This window comes from Natator depressus, chromosome 3, assembly GCF_965152275.1.
Source record: "Natator depressus isolate rNatDep1 chromosome 3, rNatDep2.hap1, whole genome shotgun sequence".
Taxonomy (NCBI): domain Eukaryota; kingdom Metazoa; phylum Chordata; order Testudines; family Cheloniidae; genus Natator; species Natator depressus.
In genome coordinates, this window is record NC_134236.1 from 100,397,753 (window position 1) to 100,417,462 (window position 19,710).

At 41.4% G+C, this 19,710-nt stretch overlaps 1 protein-coding gene across 21 annotated transcripts in view; it reads right to left on the reverse strand.

Moving 5' to 3' along the window:
* EPB41L2 (erythrocyte membrane protein band 4.1 like 2) overlaps positions 1–19,710 on the reverse strand; it is a 275,035-nt gene that overhangs the window by 82,237 nt on the left and 173,088 nt on the right. For all 21 annotated transcript variants that reach the window (XM_074948426.1, XM_074948430.1, XM_074948436.1 and 18 more), the window contains 2 exons: positions 15,474–15,578; positions 1,011–1,053 (listed from right to left, as the gene is read on the reverse strand). In XM_074948426.1, coding sequence (XP_074804527.1) covers positions 1,011–1,053; positions 15,474–15,578 — 148 coding nt within the window. The remainder of the gene's footprint in view (positions 1–1,010; positions 1,054–15,473; positions 15,579–19,710) is intronic.

Genomic DNA, 19,710 nt, shown 5'->3' on the forward strand with positions numbered 1-19,710 from the left:
GGAACTGGGAAAAATTCACTGAGAATTCCGTATTCTGGAATGACTGCTCCTCTGTTTACCAGGTAGGCTGCATTTGGCACATATGCATAAAACACCAGGTCTTAAAACGAAGTAGAAAGAACTCTGACATTGAAAAAAACCCTTTCTATAGTTCAATATCCTTCTAGAATAATTAATCATTGTTTCTGTGATTTCTTTAGATTAAGCATGGAAATCAAGATGACAGGAATTAATAAGATCATGCAAACAGGTAAACATACGTACATGACTCCCTAAATCAAACAGTTTTCCTGAAGTTATCAAGACAGTTACCCCACAGAATTGCAACTCCAGGTGAGCTGGAGAAAAGAGCTCTAAACTTAGCATTAGTACTGAAAAGCTTTGCCTAAGTAAAGGACGTGATTACTAAAGTAACTAGGATTCCCTTGTATTTTCCTATAATTACGATAGGAAGCACTCTGAATACTGCAAATACCAGAATTACCTGATTGGTAACTGTAAAATTTACAAAGTCAATTAACAAGTTAAATATCATGACAGTTTTGAAACAGGCTAATAACATTAGCTCTCTGGTAAACTGTTCAAACCCATCCAATAACCAGGCAAAAGGTTCAACTGCGATAATGCACAGTTCTTCACCACAGCAGGGGATTGCATGTTAAAAAACATTTATTTCCAGTGTCATCACAACACACTGTTGACTAATTAGGTTAGTGAGCGATGTTTTAATCCAGGCCTAAAACATATACAGACCTGAATAATCCTATCCACACTGCTAATAAAAATCTACCATGGACACCACAACGCATTGTAGACAACTGTGCATTCACATAGCTCCTGAACTATCTGTAGATGGGACAGGGGAGTCAGTAGAAATCATGTTTTAAAAACCTTCATGACAAGTTTCCTGCCATATCCAAGGTTTTGCTTTAAATAGTTTAACTAAGAAAATACATTTCTGTATTAGAAAATTGAGTTCAAGAATTTAACATCAGTACAGGAGTACTTACTTCGAATTTGCCTCTTGATTTCCTTTGAAGAATCTAACCAGTTCTAAAAAAGGAAGAACATCAGTACATAAGGAAATAATTCAGACGAACGAAAGTGTGATATAATTTCATGAATTTAAATAAACACTTGTACAGTACATTCTTTCTGATATTCTACTTTGAAAGTACCCTGTAGAATTTTTGAGTTAACTTGTAACTTTCCATCAAGAACTGTGCTTTGATTTTCTTCACCCTCCACCCCCACACACAGAGCTTATTATGCAACCCTTTTAACTTCATTCTCTTAGACAAGATCTTATAATTCTGGAAATTAAATGATATTTTAGAGAGTCTTCTAATGAGTATTTTCAAGGAAATTATACCTCACAAATCACCAAGTAATTTCCTTTCATTTATTCCTTTTATTGACAGAAAGCAGATCTCTGTGTAATTTCTACACACTCCTGCCTGCAAACCAAAGTTACTGAAGATACTTCTCTCCCATTTTCTACAAAGTAAAATATTGTTTTTCTTCTCTCAACTTCACCCGAACACTAGCTCTGGCAACGTTAGGAAGTGTTGGAAAAGATCTATTCACAGAGCTCACTTTTTTCCATATTTCCCCCCTTCAAAGGGTCATTGTGAACCAAGTATGGCATTAAAAGCACTGGCCAAAATGTTCAAGCACAAGTATCCATATCCATATTTAAGTACCAAGATGAAACTTGCTTGTTTTTCAGAATTAGGAGCCTAGCTAATAAAGGATGTACCACCTTCAAAGCAGAAAGCATCCCAGTACAATCTGTGTAATCTACTAGGCAGCACACAATGCTTCAGTTACAATTTGAAATTGATGTAACTAGGCATTTAACTCTGTGACTGATGATCCAGAAGTATTTCCAGAGGAGGGGAATCGAGAAAGACATAAAATGTAATTAGTAGTAACTGGAATTATCCAGATTGCTAATCTTATCCACAGACGTTATGTAAAAGAGGCCTGCACAGTTTAAGTGACTTGTAACAGAGCCTTTTGTTTATTGGCACAAATCAAATTGAGATTGTTTGAAATCATTGCATTCAAACATCATGGTAACGAATGTAGTATAAAAACATTCATTTCTGAATTCTGCACACATACTCTAAGTCAGGTTTAATGCATTTTAAGAGTGGGGGTGAGGAAAGAGATAGAGGCTGAACCTTTAAGGGCAAGACAGGCAATAATTTCACCTCCAACATCCACTTCACAGGTGTCTGCTTTAAAATCTCCCAGGGATTCCAGAGGTGCTATACTGCCAAGACTGTTAAGAGAATATCTGTATCATTGCATTTGTTGCCTGACGTAGCTACATGCTCTTCCTTCCAATGCAGCCCACTTTTGGGGCTGTGCTTACATGCTCCCAAAGGTCTGTACCAGAGTCTTTTCTTGCCTTAGGTAAATTTAGCTCAGTAACACCAAATGCACTAAGCTGCAGTTCCTTTGGGCTTGTGTGGAGCAGGGAAATTTGCACCAAAGTAACCATATCGATATTTTCACTCTAGTGGAATCCTTTAACACAGAGATGCCTTACACCAGTGTGACTTACTCCCACAAACTTCCTGGGCTGAACCACACTGGTCCAAGTGTGGTTTTTTTTGCACCAGTGCAGTGTATCTACAATGGGGTTTGCATGGTTATAAACTATATCCACTTGGTTACACTTGTGTAAATTTCTCTTGTCCAGAAAAGCCCTTAAACTGCTTTAAAAACTAATGATAGCACCTTCAAGAAAAACATGATCAGAACATAAGATGAAAAAGATTTCCACTCTTGTTCTATATCTTAACTTATTTGTACACATATAGCTACTGCTTTGGGATTTTTAGTTAACCGTGTTTCACTTCACCTGAGAAAAACAAAACTAAATCCCAGAGCTCCAAGAAATTTCCTCTGAATAAGATCTCATCATTTTGGAGTGAGCACTGAAGATTTTTCAATAGCATTCTATAATATAAGCAACTATATTTTAACTTTTATAAGTAGAAGTGATTATAAATTTCCTTCTCTATAAAATTTCTTAAAATTATGAAAATCATTCAAGATTTCTTATAGGAGAAGGACTAAGTCAGCCTGCTTCTGCATTGGCTATTACAAATTTGTTCAAGTCTACTGCAATCTGTATAGTAGTTTTAGATGATCTTGTTTTTTTGTAACAAAAAACCAAAAACCTGGACATCACTTACTCTTCATAAACCACCCAACTGCCATCTAGTGGAAAAGACTTTCCAGGTGAAATCCTAGTCCAACTGAAGTTAATGGAAGTTTTGCAATTGGTTTCAAAATGAGGCCAGGATTTCACCTTCCGTGTGCCTAGCTAGGCTTTCAGTTCTAGCATTAACACAATTCTTCAACTGAGCAAGGAAGAGTTTTATGCTATTTTACATCGACAACAATGATTTTCAGGCTAAGTCAGTAGCTTTCCCCCTAGAGGTTTCCCACATTAAGTTGTAAATAAGGAAGCTCATGTTTGTCATAATGTTCTTTCAAATACAGTGATAATGGTTTAAAACTCAGTCAAAATTATGCAAGACAATTTCATATATGTACCACTTTTTACATAATATTTTGGTATTACCATTACAAAATACTATGATGCAGTAGTATACTTAACAGTGACATCTGCTTATAAAGAGCAACATTCTTTATTTTAAACTATATTGGTGGAAAACAGGAACATAAAAACAAGAAAAGTTTTAAAATGAAAAAGGCAGCCTTTTGTTTTGTAAAAGATACTAGGTTCACTTTTTCTGATTTCTAAACCTGGAAGTAGTTTGTAGTTTGAGCAGCAATTTTCCAAATTTGTTAATTAACTTTATGTTGCAAAACTTTGCCACTGATTTCAGGGCAGCTCTGCCAGATAAAATCAGTGGTCCTCGCTGCATAACGTAGGTCTAGTGTTCTACATAATATATGGGACCTTGGCTATAATACATAGGAATAGTTCTGTAAATTAATACATTTCACATGCATGTAAGAATATGTTTTTTTTTCTGTACCCTTCATTTTGGCTAGAGTATTGTAAATCTATCTAAACAGTCTATCCTGATATGGACCATTTTGCTTTGGCTTATTGTGAAAAGGAAAGGACAGTGCTTTAGCATAAAAGATTTAAATGCGTGCACGTTAAGTTTGATCCAGTAGGCAAAACAAGATCATTCTGTTACATTTGTAAATGGTAGGGTTAGAGAAGTAGACAGAGTAATGAATTGTCAGAGAATGTCAAAATATTCTCCACCATTACAAAATACAAAAAGTGTTTTTGTACAAATCCAGAAAAGCAGCATTTCCAGCTGTGATACAGATCATCATAAGAGCACAAAACAAGTATTAATGGAGCATTCATGAACTCCCTGTTGATTTCATTACCCTACATGCCATCTAAACTTTTAGCAAACAACTTTAATGTTTCTACAAACTCTAAAATTTCAGAGAAAAGTGTAATTTTACTTTATAACTTTTATAAGTTTAATAAATGCGAATGAAGTCTAGTTTTAAGTTACGATACATCTCTCCCAGCTGCACAGAACATTGACATGGAAAAAATCAATAGGATCCCCTCTATTCGCACTCCTGATGTTGCATTTGGGAACAGCTCTAATTCTCCACTCAGAAGAGTGCCTGGCATTCAGTTTCCACACCCCACAGCTGCAGTCTAGCACGACAGCTGGCTCACAAATGAGTGGCTGTGATGAGTGCACAAGAAGGGGAAAAACACATCATTCAGCATTTAGCACTGACTGGGCTAGAGGTCAGAGATTTGTGGCATTTTAATCTAAGGAGGCAACAGCCACAGCAGGAAAAAATGGATCAGAACGAGCTGGCACCAAAATGAGGAAACAATCCAATCTTCAGAATCTTAATACAGAAAGGGGGAATAGAAAAAAAGACCAGCACATAAAAACTGAAGCTTCCAACCCTCTGCTTTTATTTTAAATCTGTGGCTCAAAGGAGCTAGTAACAGTGTTTTGTTTTTTCTGGATCAATTAATTCAAGAAGCGAGATGACCATTTTGAAACAAAGGAAAAGAGTTGTGCAAAAGAGTAGGTAGGAATGTAATAGGAGATGGAGAATTTCAAGCATATGGTCTTTCCCTAAAACCCAGATATGTGCAAAAAAGACCTTAAGCTTTACACAGCAAAGAGGAACATACAGTTTTTACCATTCTGAAAAATACTACAAATATGAAATATTTCCATATATATGTATTGAGACTATGACTAGAACAGATAACTTAAAATGATAAAAATCTGAGTCCACCTATTTTATGTAGTCCCACTCTGTATAGCTAGCTACACAGTCGCAACCACCAAGTATTTTGTGAACCTGCACCATGGATGCAAGTCTGAAAAAAACCACTACATGGAACTGGTAGTGTTGCCCTGATAAAAAAAAGGAAATAAATGCACCTCAGTCTCAGACAAAGGAAGAAAGTATGTATAAGATTCACAGCACATGCCCGGCCAGCCATCCTCATCTAGAAAGGGCATAATTATTCAGAGCCACCATTTAAATTTATTTCACTAGATGTGTCAAGATTCAGGATGGGCCTGTCATCATCACTAAGGATATCAGAAAATACAAGGAATAAAAAAACCTTTCCACTCCTACCTAATGGCATGAGTTCAGTGGCATTCTTTGCTAGAAGAGATTGGAGTTCTTGCACTTCTTGCTATTGTTAAGCTTTAAAAGTACATGCATTTTGGGGGACTAGGGAGCATTATTTAGAGTTTATTTAAAGCTAACTTTACAGTCTCTCTATTATGGACTCATGTATTTAGCATTCAGTGGTTAACAAATATTAAACAAACAAGCCTCTCAAACAGACTGGTCTTTGAAGGTGAATACTGGCAAGATTGAAATGTTCTAGAGTGAATACCTAACAACAAGAGATTACTGCCTCTGCTTCTGCGGGGAGGGATGCCAAACACTCTTGCTTCAGTCATACTGAACAATTAATATCAAACTGTCAAGGCACCATGAGATCTCATACAGAAGATGGTTGAAGGCATCATTCGTGTCTTGCTTCAGATTTTATTGTGAAAGAACAGTTACAAATGAATCCAGCAGAAGCCAGCTAAGTAATCAACATCTTCTAATTTGTTCTACAAGACAAACACAAAAGACTGTTTTCTCCTCAAATTTATCTTCCTTTACAACATTAATGCATTAAATGAATGCTGGTGCTCATAAAAGTAACAGACTTAAAACACAGGTGAGATCCAGTTCAAAAAAAAAAATAAGAAAAAAAATCAAGCTTTCACACACAGCTATGTCAAAGCACCTCAAACCTGACCTGAGGACCTTTCTTAGGCCTTGGCTACACTTGTGAGTTACAGCACAATAAAGGAGCCCTGGGCACACTAGCCCACTACCTGTCCACGCTGGCAAGGCACATAGTGCGCTCTGACTCCGCAGCTAGAACATTCCTGGGTACTCCACCTTGACAAGTGGAATAATGTTTGCTGTGCCCCCGCTGGAGCATCGCAGCACCAGCGTGGATGCCCTGGTCTGTTAGTGCGTTCTGATCGGCCTCCAGAAGTGTCCCACAATGCCTGTTCCAGCCATTCTGGTCATCTCTTTGAACTCTACTGCCCTGCCCTCAGGTGACCAAATGTCAGACCCGCCCTTTAAATTATCTGGGAATTTTGAAAAATCCCTTCTTGTTTGCTCAGCCAGGCGTGGAGTGCTCTCAGCAAATCTTTTCGGGTGACCATGCCTCCACGCACCAGGCAATCCCCAGTATGGAGCAATGGCGAGTTGCTGGACCTCATCAGTGGTTGGGGAGAGGAAGCTGTCCAGTCCCAGTTGCGCTCCAGCTGTAGGAATTATGATACCTTCGGGCACATATCAAGGGACATGATGGAAAGGGGCCATGACTGGGACGCACTGCAGTGCAGGATTAAAGCTGTGGAATGCCTACCACAAAGCCTGCGAGGCAAACAGCCGCTCTGGTGCTGCCCCCGCGACCTGCTGCAAAGAGCTGGATGTGATACTTGGGGGCGACCCCACCTCCGCTCGGGGACCCATCATGGACACTTCAGAGCCCAGTGCAACAAGGCAGGAAGAGGAGGACCACCAAAGCAGGAGCGAGGGTGCTGAGGCGGAGGAAGACATCCCGGAATCCCTAGATGCATGCAGCCAGGAGCTGTTCTCAAGCCAGGAGAAAGGCAGCCAGTTGCGGCGACCGGTGCTTGGGGAAAGAAACACCAGAGGAGGTTCCCCGGTATTTATTTTGGGAAGGAAGTTATTCTGTGCGGGTTCCTGGGGCGAGGGTGGTTAGGGCTGCATGCATGCGTAGATGAAGAATAGGGTATTGATGTGCTCTGTCACATCGCGGTAATCGGCCTCAGTGATCTCTTCAAAGGTCTCATCCAGAACTTGGACAATGCGCTTGCGCAGGTTTCTCGGGAGAGCCACTGTGGTCCTTGTCCCAGGTAGACTAACTTGTCCATGCCACTGTGCTGTGAGAGGTGGGGGGGACCATTGCTGCACACAGGCAAGCTGCATATGGGCCAGGGTGGAAGCCACATTACAGTAGAAGACCCTCCCCTGCTTCCCAGGTCACCCTCAGCAGCGAGATATCTTCCAGGACGAACTCCTGTGGAAAATGTGGGGACAATGTTCAGTATACGGACTCCCTGCCGCTGTTGGCTCTTCCCAAGGCACAGAAACCCAGAGGACAGTACAGCTGTGAAACAATCAGTCACGCTTGACCCTGTGCTTACTCACCATTTTGGGGCTCCCATGGGTTATGTGCGCTCGCTTTGTGACGGGGAAATTATGCTATTGTGTAGACTGTGCTTGCCCTTAAGTACGGGGGAATCATTGCTCTGTCTGGTGTGAACAATGCTGCCTCTGTTAAGCGTTGCATTTTGCCTTTACAGATGCAACCTTGAGATCTCAGCTGTCCATGTTATCACCGGCCGAAAGACTCCAAAGAATCAGAGTCCACATAGAAGCAAGGAGGACATGTTGCATGAAGTAATGCAGCATTCAAGTAATGAAAATCAAGAAGTGCAGGAGTGGTGGGAGAGTGAAAGGAGGGTCTGCCAGCAGAATGCGGATCGCTGGCACCAAAGTATGGAGCAGCTGCTAAGCATCATGGAGCACCAAGCGGACTCAATACAGGCGCTCGTATCAATGCAGGTGGAGCACTACCGCACCCCCCACCCCTGCAGCCTTTGTCCCAAAATTCTTTCCCTTGTGCCCCCATGTCACCTCCAACACACTTTCCGCAACATCCAGGTTCTTACCGCCACCAGCTGCCTCCAACACCTGTAGCTTCACCACCCTGCCCTGAAAACTACAACCCTTACCCACTGCATTCACCCCCCATCACCATGTAGTATAGCCATCCTGAAGTGCAGCACTCATTGCACAGTACTCCAGACAGGACATACGCAAATCTGTGATTGTACCGTTCCCCACCCCCTTGCCCCTTCTGTTTCCCAAGTAGTTGTATTTCTTTTCAATAAATGGATTTTTTTGGCTTTGAAAACATTCTTTATTATTGCATAAAGTAAAAGATACCTTAGCCCAGGAAAGAAACTGGCACTGCAAGTCAGCATAGCAAACACAGATTCCTAGTAATATTGAAACCACTGCACTTCACTCCTGTGCAGGGCACCAGACATTACTGGTGGCTTTCAGCCTCAAAATTGCTCCCTCAAGGCACCCCTAATCCTTGCAGCCCCATGCTGGGCCCCTCTAATAGCCCTGCTCTCTGGCTGTTCAAATTCAGCCTCCAGGTGTTCAACCTCCGAGTTCCATGCCCGAGTGAATCGTTCACCCTTCCCTTCACAAATGTTATGGAGGGTACAGCATGCAGATATAACCACAGGCATGCTGTCATGGGCCAGGGCCAGCTTCCCATACAGAGAGTGCCAGCGGCCCTTTAAATGGCCAAAAGCACACTCCAGTGTCATTCTGCACTGGCTCAGCCTGTTGTTGAACTGCTCCTTGCTGCTGTCAAGGCTTCATGAGCCACGGCATTAAAGGGTAAGCGGGGTCTCCAAGGATCACAATGGGCATTTCGACTTCCCCTACGGTGATCTTCTGGTCTGGGAAAAAAGTCCCGGCTTGCAGCTTCCTGAACAGGCCAGTGTGCCAAAAGATGCATGCGTTAGGCACCTTTCCAGGCCAGCCTGCATTAATGTCAATGAAATGCCCATGGTGATTCACAAGCGCCTGGAAAACCATCGAGAAATACCCCTTCCGATTAACATACTCTGAGGTTAGGTGGGCTGGTGCCAGAATTGGAATATGCATGCCGTCTATCGCCCCTCCGCAGGTAGGGAAACCCATTTGTGCAAAGCCCGCCACAATGTCACGCACGTTACCCAGAGTCACAGTTCTTCTGAGCAGGATGCGATTAATGGCCCTGCAAACTTGCATCAATATGATTCCAACGGTCGACTTCCCCACTCCACGCTGGTTAGCGACTGATCGGTAGCTGTCTGGAGTTGCCAGCTTCCAGAATGCAATAGCCACCCACTTCTCCACCGTCAGGGCAGCTTTCAATCTCATGTCCCTGCGCCTCAGGGTGGGAGCGAGCTCCTCACACAGTCCCATGAAAGTGGCTTCTCTCATCCGAAAGTTCTGGAGCCACTGCTTGTCATCCCAGACTTGCATGACGACATGATCCCACTATTCAGTGCTTGTTTCCCGAGCCCAAAAGCGGCATTCCATGGTGGTGAGCATGTCCGTGAATGCCAAAAGCAAACTCGTGTCATATGCGTTACTTGAGTCGATATCATCGTCTGAGTTCTCACTGTCACTTTGGATCATAAGGAATAACTCGACTGCCAAACGTGATGTGCTGGCGAGACTTGTCAGCATACTCCTCAGCAGTTCGGGCTCCATTCCCGCAGACCGAAAGGGAAGACAGAGCGCACAGTACAAAAAAATGTTGAAAAATGGCGCCAAATGTGGCGAGAAGCAAAGGGAATGCTGGGATGTGAACCGATGCGTCACGGGGCGTTGGGAGAGGACCCAGAATGCCCTGCACTCCCCACCCCCTTCCCACAAGCCACAGTGCAGGAATGGGAAGTGCTCTGTGGGATAGCTGCCCATAATGCACCGCTTCCAATGCCGCTGCAAGTGCCGCAAATGTGGCCACGCCAGTCCGCTTGTTCCTGTCAGTGTGGACAGACTGCAGCGCCTTCCCTGCTGCGCTCTCCGAAGGTGGGTTTAACTCACAGCGCTCTACATTTGCGAATGTAGCCATGCCCTTAGTTCCAAGTTAGATCATTAGTTTTTCTTTCCTAACAGTTTTATTTAGTATTAAGTACTGCAACATTTTTCTGTGTGGCAGGGAGCCAACAATATGTGCAGGAGTCTTGGGAAGTGGGAGATGGGCAGTAACAAACGTGGGGAAGTCAGAGGGTTAAGGGGTTGGATGGATCTGTTTACATGGGCTTCCAGAAGAGTTTCTAACTACTGACAAGCAAAAAGTTTAAGACTTGAAAGCAATTTTATTTTAAAATCGCTCATGTCCTTTTTTTATTCCTTAAGTGGCTTCTGGTACAGGGGACCAAAGACACAGCTAACTGGAATTGCCACAGAGAGGAAGTGGAACCACAGCTAAGGCAGTTGTTGAAAGAGCAGTAGAACAACTACTAAGGAAGGACAAGGCTGCAAAACTCCAGGGAAGATGGGATGGCAATGAGGAGAATGTGATTGACAATATAAAAAGATAGCAGAAAGGTGAGGAAGGGTGAAGAAAAAGTATATACAAATGTACATACCATAATACAAAGAAACCCATACTGATATTAATAGCAGCTAAAGTAGTAATTGTTCAACTTTGAATTCCCCATAATGAAGGCATTACTGTATGCAACTATCCACTTACATAAAGCTGTAGTGCCAATACAGTGAGTCCTATTAGAAACTGCAGCAACTGTGGTTTCCTCCACAGCAAGAGACATCACTGTGCAGCAATCACTAAAGAGAAGCAAGCGTTAAGTATTTCATAGTGCACAGTGTAAATTATATGCAGAGTATGAAAAGGTTCAATATCCATTCATTTTTGTTCAAATTTTTTATAATAATGTTTCAGAAACTATTTTACGAGGTGGCATTCAGTCTTCAGAACAATACTATGTCAGTAGGGTTGTTTTTTATACCCAGTACTGGATGTACTGAAATGGTTCTCACTTGAAAATTTGTCAAGAATATCTGAGGATCCAAGGCTCTCAATGAAAAGATTAGAATTTGCTAACAATGGAAAACTCTGACCTTCGCTCACCTTGTTCAGCCTAATTATAGCAATATGACTGTAAAGACTACTAAATCTGAGAAATGCTGTGAATGGCAAGCATAACTTAGGTGAGTAAAGTAATACCCTTAAAACAGTAAGTGCAAAGGCATTGAGATTAAGTCATCCCTGTATTATTTTAAAGTTTTAATATTTTAATATTCAATTTTTAAAATTTAATTCTAAACAAAATGAGTATTTAATAAGGGCCATATGGCATAGGCAATCTTACAGAAATTATGCTTGCATTTTAAAAATGAACATATTCTCTCTCATAGAAATAGGCTGCTGCCCTTAGCTCCAGGGTATAGGAAAACACTGCCAATAAGTTTTACAGGGCCTACTCCAAGAACAGTAAATGCCTACCAAGCCGGTACCCTATTGAACTATGCCAGATAGCAGCTGTAAGCTCTGAACAGTTACAAGTCATTGTCTCCTTGTAGGTATTACAATTTGAAGTGTTAGTGCTAAAAAAACCCAAAACATTATTTTCAAGTAACTGGTTTGTAATATACATGAAACTTTGGTCTAACCCTGTTGGGATTGTCTTCTTGTGTTTTGATCACAAAAGCGTTTCAGTGAAACAATGAACTGACTTTTTTTTTACTTTTTTTTTTCTTTTTAACAAGTTGCAGCTAGAAGCCTCTGTTGTAGTCTAAAAAAAGCTTATCAACAGTTCATGTCACAAATGAATAAGAACACTAAATATGCTTGAAAGCGGTCACATTTCTGCCTGTCAATCAATCAGTGTGCCTCAATCTCTCAAACCAACTATTTCCATGACTATTTATAAACATTCAAATTAGTAGGGAAACACGAATGGAAGGAGGTTTCCTCAGCTCACGAACTCTCTCTCTCAACATTGTACTGAAGAGATAATATTGTAAAGCACAGAATTGAAAAGTGGTCAGGTTTCCCTTCTGTTCTCCTCTCCCCAGCTCTCCATTTAAGACAAGCTCTGAATAACTTAAAATAGTTTCTTAACAACTCCCTATGTTAAACCATTTCTTACTTGGGGGCCAACTCTGCATGTTTATTCAGACAAAACTCTCATTGCAGTCAATGGCAGTTATACCTGAGTAAGGGTTATAGGATCAGGTAGTGTCACACTTTATAACTGTCCAGTTTTGGCTGAATTGCGCTGGGTTTTCACCTCAGCGTAGAGTTTATGTGGTTCTGAACAGAGTACAGACACCTAGAGGCAGCCCCGAGGAGCAGATAGACTAAATCTGTCTCTGCACAGAGACAGGGACCGTGGCAAGCAGCATGTAGCCACACTCAGACATTGCACAACCATAACCACTGCTCTTCTGAGTGCTTGTCTTCCTTAGACTTCTGTACCTCAAGTTAATCATAAACAACAAATGTTTGTAGCCTAGAACAAATGTATTCAATATCTCAAGTTAACTGGCAGAGCGGTGTGTACATACAAACTATATAAAGACCATCTCTTCACCAAAGCGCTAAGTAGATAAAACAGATGAAGGGTACAAGCAAGGGAGTGTGATCCCCATTTTATAGATGGGAAGCTTTGGAACAGAGGGATAGATTGATTTGCCCAGTGTTACACACAAAGTTTGTGGTAGAGCAAAGAATGAAATCCATACTTCCGAGTCTCAACAGCCTTGACAATAAGACCATCCTCATTCATTTTGTTGGGGCACTGAAACTGTTGCAACCAAAAGCTTATCTAGTACCAGGAGACCTGCAACCTTATCTGAATGGAACTGCAGAGGTTTTCATATTAGTTACTTGAAACACATCTGACTGTATTTCGTGGGGAGGCGGGAAGTGGACTGAGGGGAGTAGGGAGAGAAGAGATGTTATATAAGCCAGTTGCAGTATCTAAAAAGAGAGGTTTGAAAATTAAAAATACAAAGAAGTTTCTATTTACTATTCCTTTAGGGAAAAAAACAGTGCTGCATGTAGTACATAACTTATTTGTGAGCAGAGTTTTAGACAGCTGTTTCATAAATATTCAAACACTGCTAGAAAGATAAATCAGCAACTGGTAATTAAGAGATTGGTCAACCAAAAGTTTTCATCCAAGTTTTTTTTTTTTTTAAATAAATTCTCCAATCTACATATGCATCCCACCCCATCCTGTAAGCAGATGAAGATAATGCTGAAGAAGGCTAGGGGAAAATCATGTTTCCAAAAAACAAAACAAAAAACAAAAAAAAACCCAACAATTTCTGATTTTAGGTGGAATCATTAAAAAACCTCTCCCCATAGACCAAAACTCCAGCACTGGGGAACTAGCTGCAGTCTTGTCTTTACAAATGTTGAGACTTCCCTCAAGAGCGAGATTTGGGAGCAAAGAAACACATTTTGGAGAAGTGCTAGAATTCATTACATTTGAAAACTAGAGCCTAACAGTTTAAGTGTTAGGCCTGGGATCCTCAAATTACTACTGAATTACAAAATATTACTAAAGATATCAGGAAATGCAAAGAAGCCATTTGAAAACGGGGATAAAGCTCTGATTTGGTTGGGAGATTAAAGAAGTTCAGAAGGCATGGAAAAGAAGAGAAACTCAAAGGTCGACTAAACTTCCCAGCTTCGGTGGCTCACCCAAAGTTTGCTAAGGTTTGCCCATTACTAAAAATGATGTGCCTTCACAGAAAGAAATGACATGCTTATATATTAAAATATCACCTCCACATACAGGTTTGAATACATAAAGATTTTAAAAAAAACCTCTCAAAATCCTAAAGTAACATAACATCTCAGACATTTCACCTTATGAGCCAATATGTCACAATAGAACTTTAGCCAATTTCCAGCAGATTAAAATTAATTCACATTTTACGGGCTTCATATCAAGATTATTTCCAGCATGATTTAGGTCTCACAGTTTAGACTCAGACTTTAAGGTCAGAAGGGACCATCATGATCATCTAGTCTGACCTCCTGCACACCACAGGCCACAGAAGCTCACCCACCTAGTCCTGTAATATACCCATAACCTCTGGCTGAGATACTGAAGTTCTCAAATCATGATTAAGAGTTCAAGTTACAGAGAATCCACTATTTACTTTAGTTTAAACCTGCAAGTTACCTGTGCCCCATGCTGCAGAGGAAGGAGAAAAAAACCCAAGGTCTCTGCCAATATGACCTTGGGGAAAATTCCTTTCTGACCCCAAATATGGTGATTATTGAACCCTGAGCATTTCAGCAAGACCCACCAGCCAGACACCTATGAAATAATTCTCTGTAGTAACTCAGAGCCCTCCCCATCTAGCGTCCCATCACCAGCTATTGGGGATATTTGCTACTAGCAGTCCCAGATCGGCTACCTGCCACTGTAGGCACTCTCATCATATCATCCCCTCCATAAACTTATCAAGCTCAATCATGAAGCCAGTTAGGTTTTTGGCACCCTCTGCTCCCCTTGGAAAGCTGTTCCAGAACTTCACTCCTCTGATGTTTAGAAATCAATACGTTGATAGCCAGTTTATATCCATTTGTTCTTGCATCCACATTAACACTTAACTCCTCTCCCTCCCTGGTATTTATCCCTCTGATGTATTTATAGAGAGCAATTATATCTCCCCTCAGTCTTCTTTTAGTTAGGGTAAACAAGCCAAGCTCTCCAAGTTTGTTAATGAAGTTATGCTAAAAAAAGAATCTAACAGAAGTGGGCAGTGCCACATTCAGCCCACGGGACCCTCCTGCCTGGCACGTGAGGCTAGCCCCCAGCCCCTCCCCTGCTGTTCCCCCTCCCCCCCAGCCTCAGCTTACTGCAACGCCGGCTCTGTGCTGCGTGGTGGCGTGGCTGGCTCAAGCCGGGTGGCAGGCTGCCTGTCCTGGTGCTCTGGGTGGCGTGGCTGTAGCACCGCCAGCCACCGGTGCTCCAGGCAGCGCGGTAAGGGGGCAGGGAGGGTTGGATAGAGAGCAGGGGAGTTCAGGGTGGTGGTTGGAGGTGGGGGATTGAATGGGGGCAGGGATCCTGGGGGGGAAGTCAGGAATGAGAGGAGGGGTTGTATGGGGCAGTGAGGGGCAGTCAGGGGACAGGGAAAATGGGATGGGGGGTGGGAACCAGGCCATGTCTGGCTGTTCGGGGAGGCACAGCCTCCCCTAACCAGCCCTCCATACAATTTTGGAAACCCAATGTGGCCCTCAAGCCAAAAAGTTTGCCAGCCCCGCTCTAACATTCTAGTAACATGAAACAACTCTTAGTGCTTACCTTCTGATCTGAGTTATCTTGAAGCAACAGGCCAAAATAGTCCTTTTCCAGTAAATTGAGCTGTTCGCACACCTTGTCAAATAGTACCTGGCCTTTAGCTCTTTTCTGAAAAATTTAAAAAAAACCCACAAATAGCTGGTTAGCTTAATGAAAGTATTTAATTATAGTTACACAATTCTAGCTAGGAAGATTCTAAATATACTGTACCTGTATAAACTGAATATTGAAAAAAATGTTTTCTAACAGTTTATTACCTCTTATTCAGAATCTTAGACTGCTATAAATATTTCAAAAACATTGATAAAAAATTGAAAAAAAACAGTTTTCACTTCTAAAAATTTCACCTTGAAAGCTTCGCAGACAAGATTAACAAAAATAGTCACTTAAAAATGGGTGCTATACATATAATAAAACTGAACTTGTTTTCATTTAACACACTTAAATTCCTGAAAGAGATGTGTTCAGAAATAATGGTAGATTTCAAGGCTACGGTATAGAGTATCATAGTAAGAGTTCAAAGGACAGTGCTCTTTTATCAGAAAGAGTTTCAATCTGTTCATATGAAAACATTCACAAACTGAGAATAGGTTATTTTCTGCCATTCAAAAGGTACTATTCAACGTGATCCTGAATAGGCAAAATGATAATGATTGCCCCAATCTTAGCGGTTTTTCAATCTTGCTGTGCTGTTGTCGCATCATACCATGATACAATTATGTCTCATGCTGTACCTCTCTACCAACATCTGCTTTCACTTATTCAACCCAGAGAAAGTTTGAAGACTTTCTTTGCAAACTAGTCATTTAAGAACTATTTTTTTTTACTTCACTACCTTAAATTCAGCAAATGAGGCAGAAATGCAATAGGCAAAGTACTGTTTTGCTCTGCTGACCTAGCTGAGCTGCATCTATGTTTTTTAAACTAACCAAAGGCTGCTTGATATTCAAACAGAAGTTCCCCATGGTCTGTGGGGACAATGTCTAGGGAGGGCCCTGAACCCAATTGGCTTTTAGATGCTAAAGCCTTTAGGTTCTTAATTGCCTTACATTATGCATGTGACTATGTAGTTAACCATAAGATCAAAGATGTGAGACACTGCAGGAAACTAATATTATCTACATTGTCTCAGCTTACCTCTCTCTTATAATGGCAGACTGGGTAATTGCTATGTAAATGAATGTAACTAGTTTACCTGTGCGCATAGGATATAGAAGATTAACTTCAAAGCAAAAGTCCACAAATTATCTGCATTGCCTATTCTTCCTGGGAGGAAAGCCCTAATTTCTGTGAGGAGGTTTGTCAGCCTGTTGGAGAGCTATAAATACTGGACCTTGGGCATGATCCTTTCGTCTCATGACTACAGCTTTAGTTTTATAAATATTATATGTACCTTTATGGGCTAGTTAGTGATTTTATTCCTGGCTAATTGAGTAAAGTAAAAATGTTTCCAGAAGGAACTAAACTCAATGGAGGGTAACTAATGCAAATTGCCCCAATATAGAAACAATGCAAGTAACAAGCCCTCTTGAAGTTTTGCTTCAGGTTGGTACTAGCAGATTGGTGTGACTTGGTTGGAAGGCCTTGGGAGAAAAGGACTTGAAACTGTATAAAACAACAGCTCTGACATGGGAAGAGTTTCACAGATACCAGCCAAAAACTGACAGGCATGAGACTGTGTCCAACAGCATCAAGTCCTGTGAGAGGACTTCAAATACTTCAGATCTGCCAGGGTCTCCTTAAGGAAGATGGGTGACTCCTGGAAAGCCAGGCATGCATATAAGCTATTTATTATTTACAGATAAATTATAGTTTAAGAGAAAATGTGTCATTCACCCTAAGGAAAGAAGAACTGTAGGTGCTGAACTGAAGTCAGACCTGCTGACACAATCACAGTGAATTGCAGCCTAAGACCCTGACCTGGAGGAAGGAGACTGCAGAATTTCACTTGGAAAAAGGTGATTACTGGAGGTCAGACCTAAGTAGGGTGCCCTTCAGACAGCCCCAAGAGGGTCAGAGGTGCATTTAACGAACTGTGATACATCCTGCCACAAAGGACTTAAAAACATTTCAGTATTTTTCTGGATCCTTGCCACATGTGTTATGCAGGACAGTGGTATCTAATAGTGTCAGTGCTGACTAGAGGTTCAGGAAAATATATGCAAGTCCTCTGTCCATTGACAGCAGGAGAAGATCATCCTTCAGAGTCATTAAAGTGGGTTCCCTTCCCAGGTGACAAAACAAATCTCTGAACAGTTTAGCCTGTATAGAAATAATTTCTTCAGTGGTTAACTGAAAATAAGAATTTAGATAATTTTATTAAATTTCAAGATTTCTGTCAGATACTGTGTACACAGTAATCTGAGCATGTGTGTCATTTGACCAGACAGGCACTCCTAAAATAGTTTATTTCCACAGAATCAAAATACTACAATCTGTGCAAATAGCTACAGCTTTATCAGTTTTTCCCTATACCAGTGACTGGCAGTACAAACAAGGTACTTCCTTATGCTTTTATAGTTGATAATTAAAAGCAGAGCTACGTTCTACTTGCTGGGTACCAGATTTCTGGCACAGGATTCGTTGCACTGGAGACAGCAGCAGACACGAGACAAAACAAAGAGGTTCAGACTATTTTGCTTACAATATATAAACAGGGGTGGGGAGATTAGGCATTCAGCTTTTGGAAACTCTCTTTCAAAAGCTAAATACAATCTGTTGCTGGCACAACTGTACATGAGCGGCATGCAGCCTTACATTTTTTGAACTGAATCCTACATGCCTGTTCTGCTATTTGTGGCATTTATCAATGGAGCCAAAACATGGCATTTTTGGAGGCCTGGCAGTTTAAAGGAATTTTTGCATTTGCTTATCCTGCAGATTTCAGTAGACATCATACACCACTGCGATTCCACAGAAACGCCATCAGCTGTATATGTGTAGGCTCTTGTGACACTGAAGTTATTGTGTCTAGCAGACAGTGATAGAAAGCTCACAATATGTTCTCCTTGAGCTATGTATTTCACTATAGTTTTTGTACAATTACACTATACAAATACAAATGCCAATGAAAGAAAGGTATGCAGAGAACAAACAAAAATAGTGAAGGCATTGTTTTTGCCCCCCTCCCCAAGAAATCAAAGTATATTAATTCAGGACTGCATTGTTCAGTTGACATCAGGAACTTTAAACTTTGCTAGAGTAAAAACTTTAAAAAAAAAGTACCCTACGAGTTTAAGATCCATTTTCAAATATGACTTGAGACTTAGGTGCTGCTGAATTTTTTAGCCTTGATCCTTAAAGACCGAGAGAACTAATTCCTCACCAATTTGAAGCAATAACTAATTTTCCTCGTTTATCCTCAAAATTTACTTGGAAAAAACTCAAGGATACTTTCTTCCAGATTGCATCCTCTCCAACATATACAACTGATTCTGACAAGCATATTTAGAGAAGGGAGAAGGATCTCTTATAAAATCTGTCAACGGTTCATAGTAGAAAGGTTTCTGAAGTGTCTTATCCTGCTTTATAAAGAACACAGAGGAAACCATGATAATCTCTGATCTTAACTGACAAAACTGTACTACATGTAAGTTGCATATCAAAAGCACTCCTCTGGGTTACTTCATAGAATATCAGGGTTGGAAGGGACCTCAGGAAGTCATCTAGTCCAACCCCTGCTCAAAGCAGGACCGATCCCCAATTAAATCATCCCAGCCAGGGCTTTGTCAAGCCTGACCTTAAAAACTTCTAAGGAAGGAGATTCCACCACCTCCCTAGGTAACGCATTCCAGTGTTTCACCACCCTCCTAGTGAAAAAGTTTTTCCTAATATCCAACCTAAATCTCCCCCACTGCAACTTGAGACCATTACTCCTTGTTCTGTCATCTGATACCACTGAGAACAGTCTAGAGCCATCCTCTTTGGAACCTCCTTTCAGGTAGTTGAAAGCAGCTATCAAATCCCGCCTCATTCTTCTCTTCTGCAGACTAAACATCCCCAGTTCCCTCAGCCTCTCCTCATAAGTCATGTGTTCCAGTCCCCTAATCATTTTTGTTGCCCTCCGCTGGACTCTTTCCAACTTCCCCACACTACGAGAAGGATGTGGAACCCAAAACTGGACACAGTACTCCAGACGAGGCCTCACCGGTGTCGAAGAGAGGGGAACGATCACGTCCCTCGATCTGCTGGCAAGGCCCCTACTTATACATCCCAAAATGCCATTAGCCTTCTTGGCAAC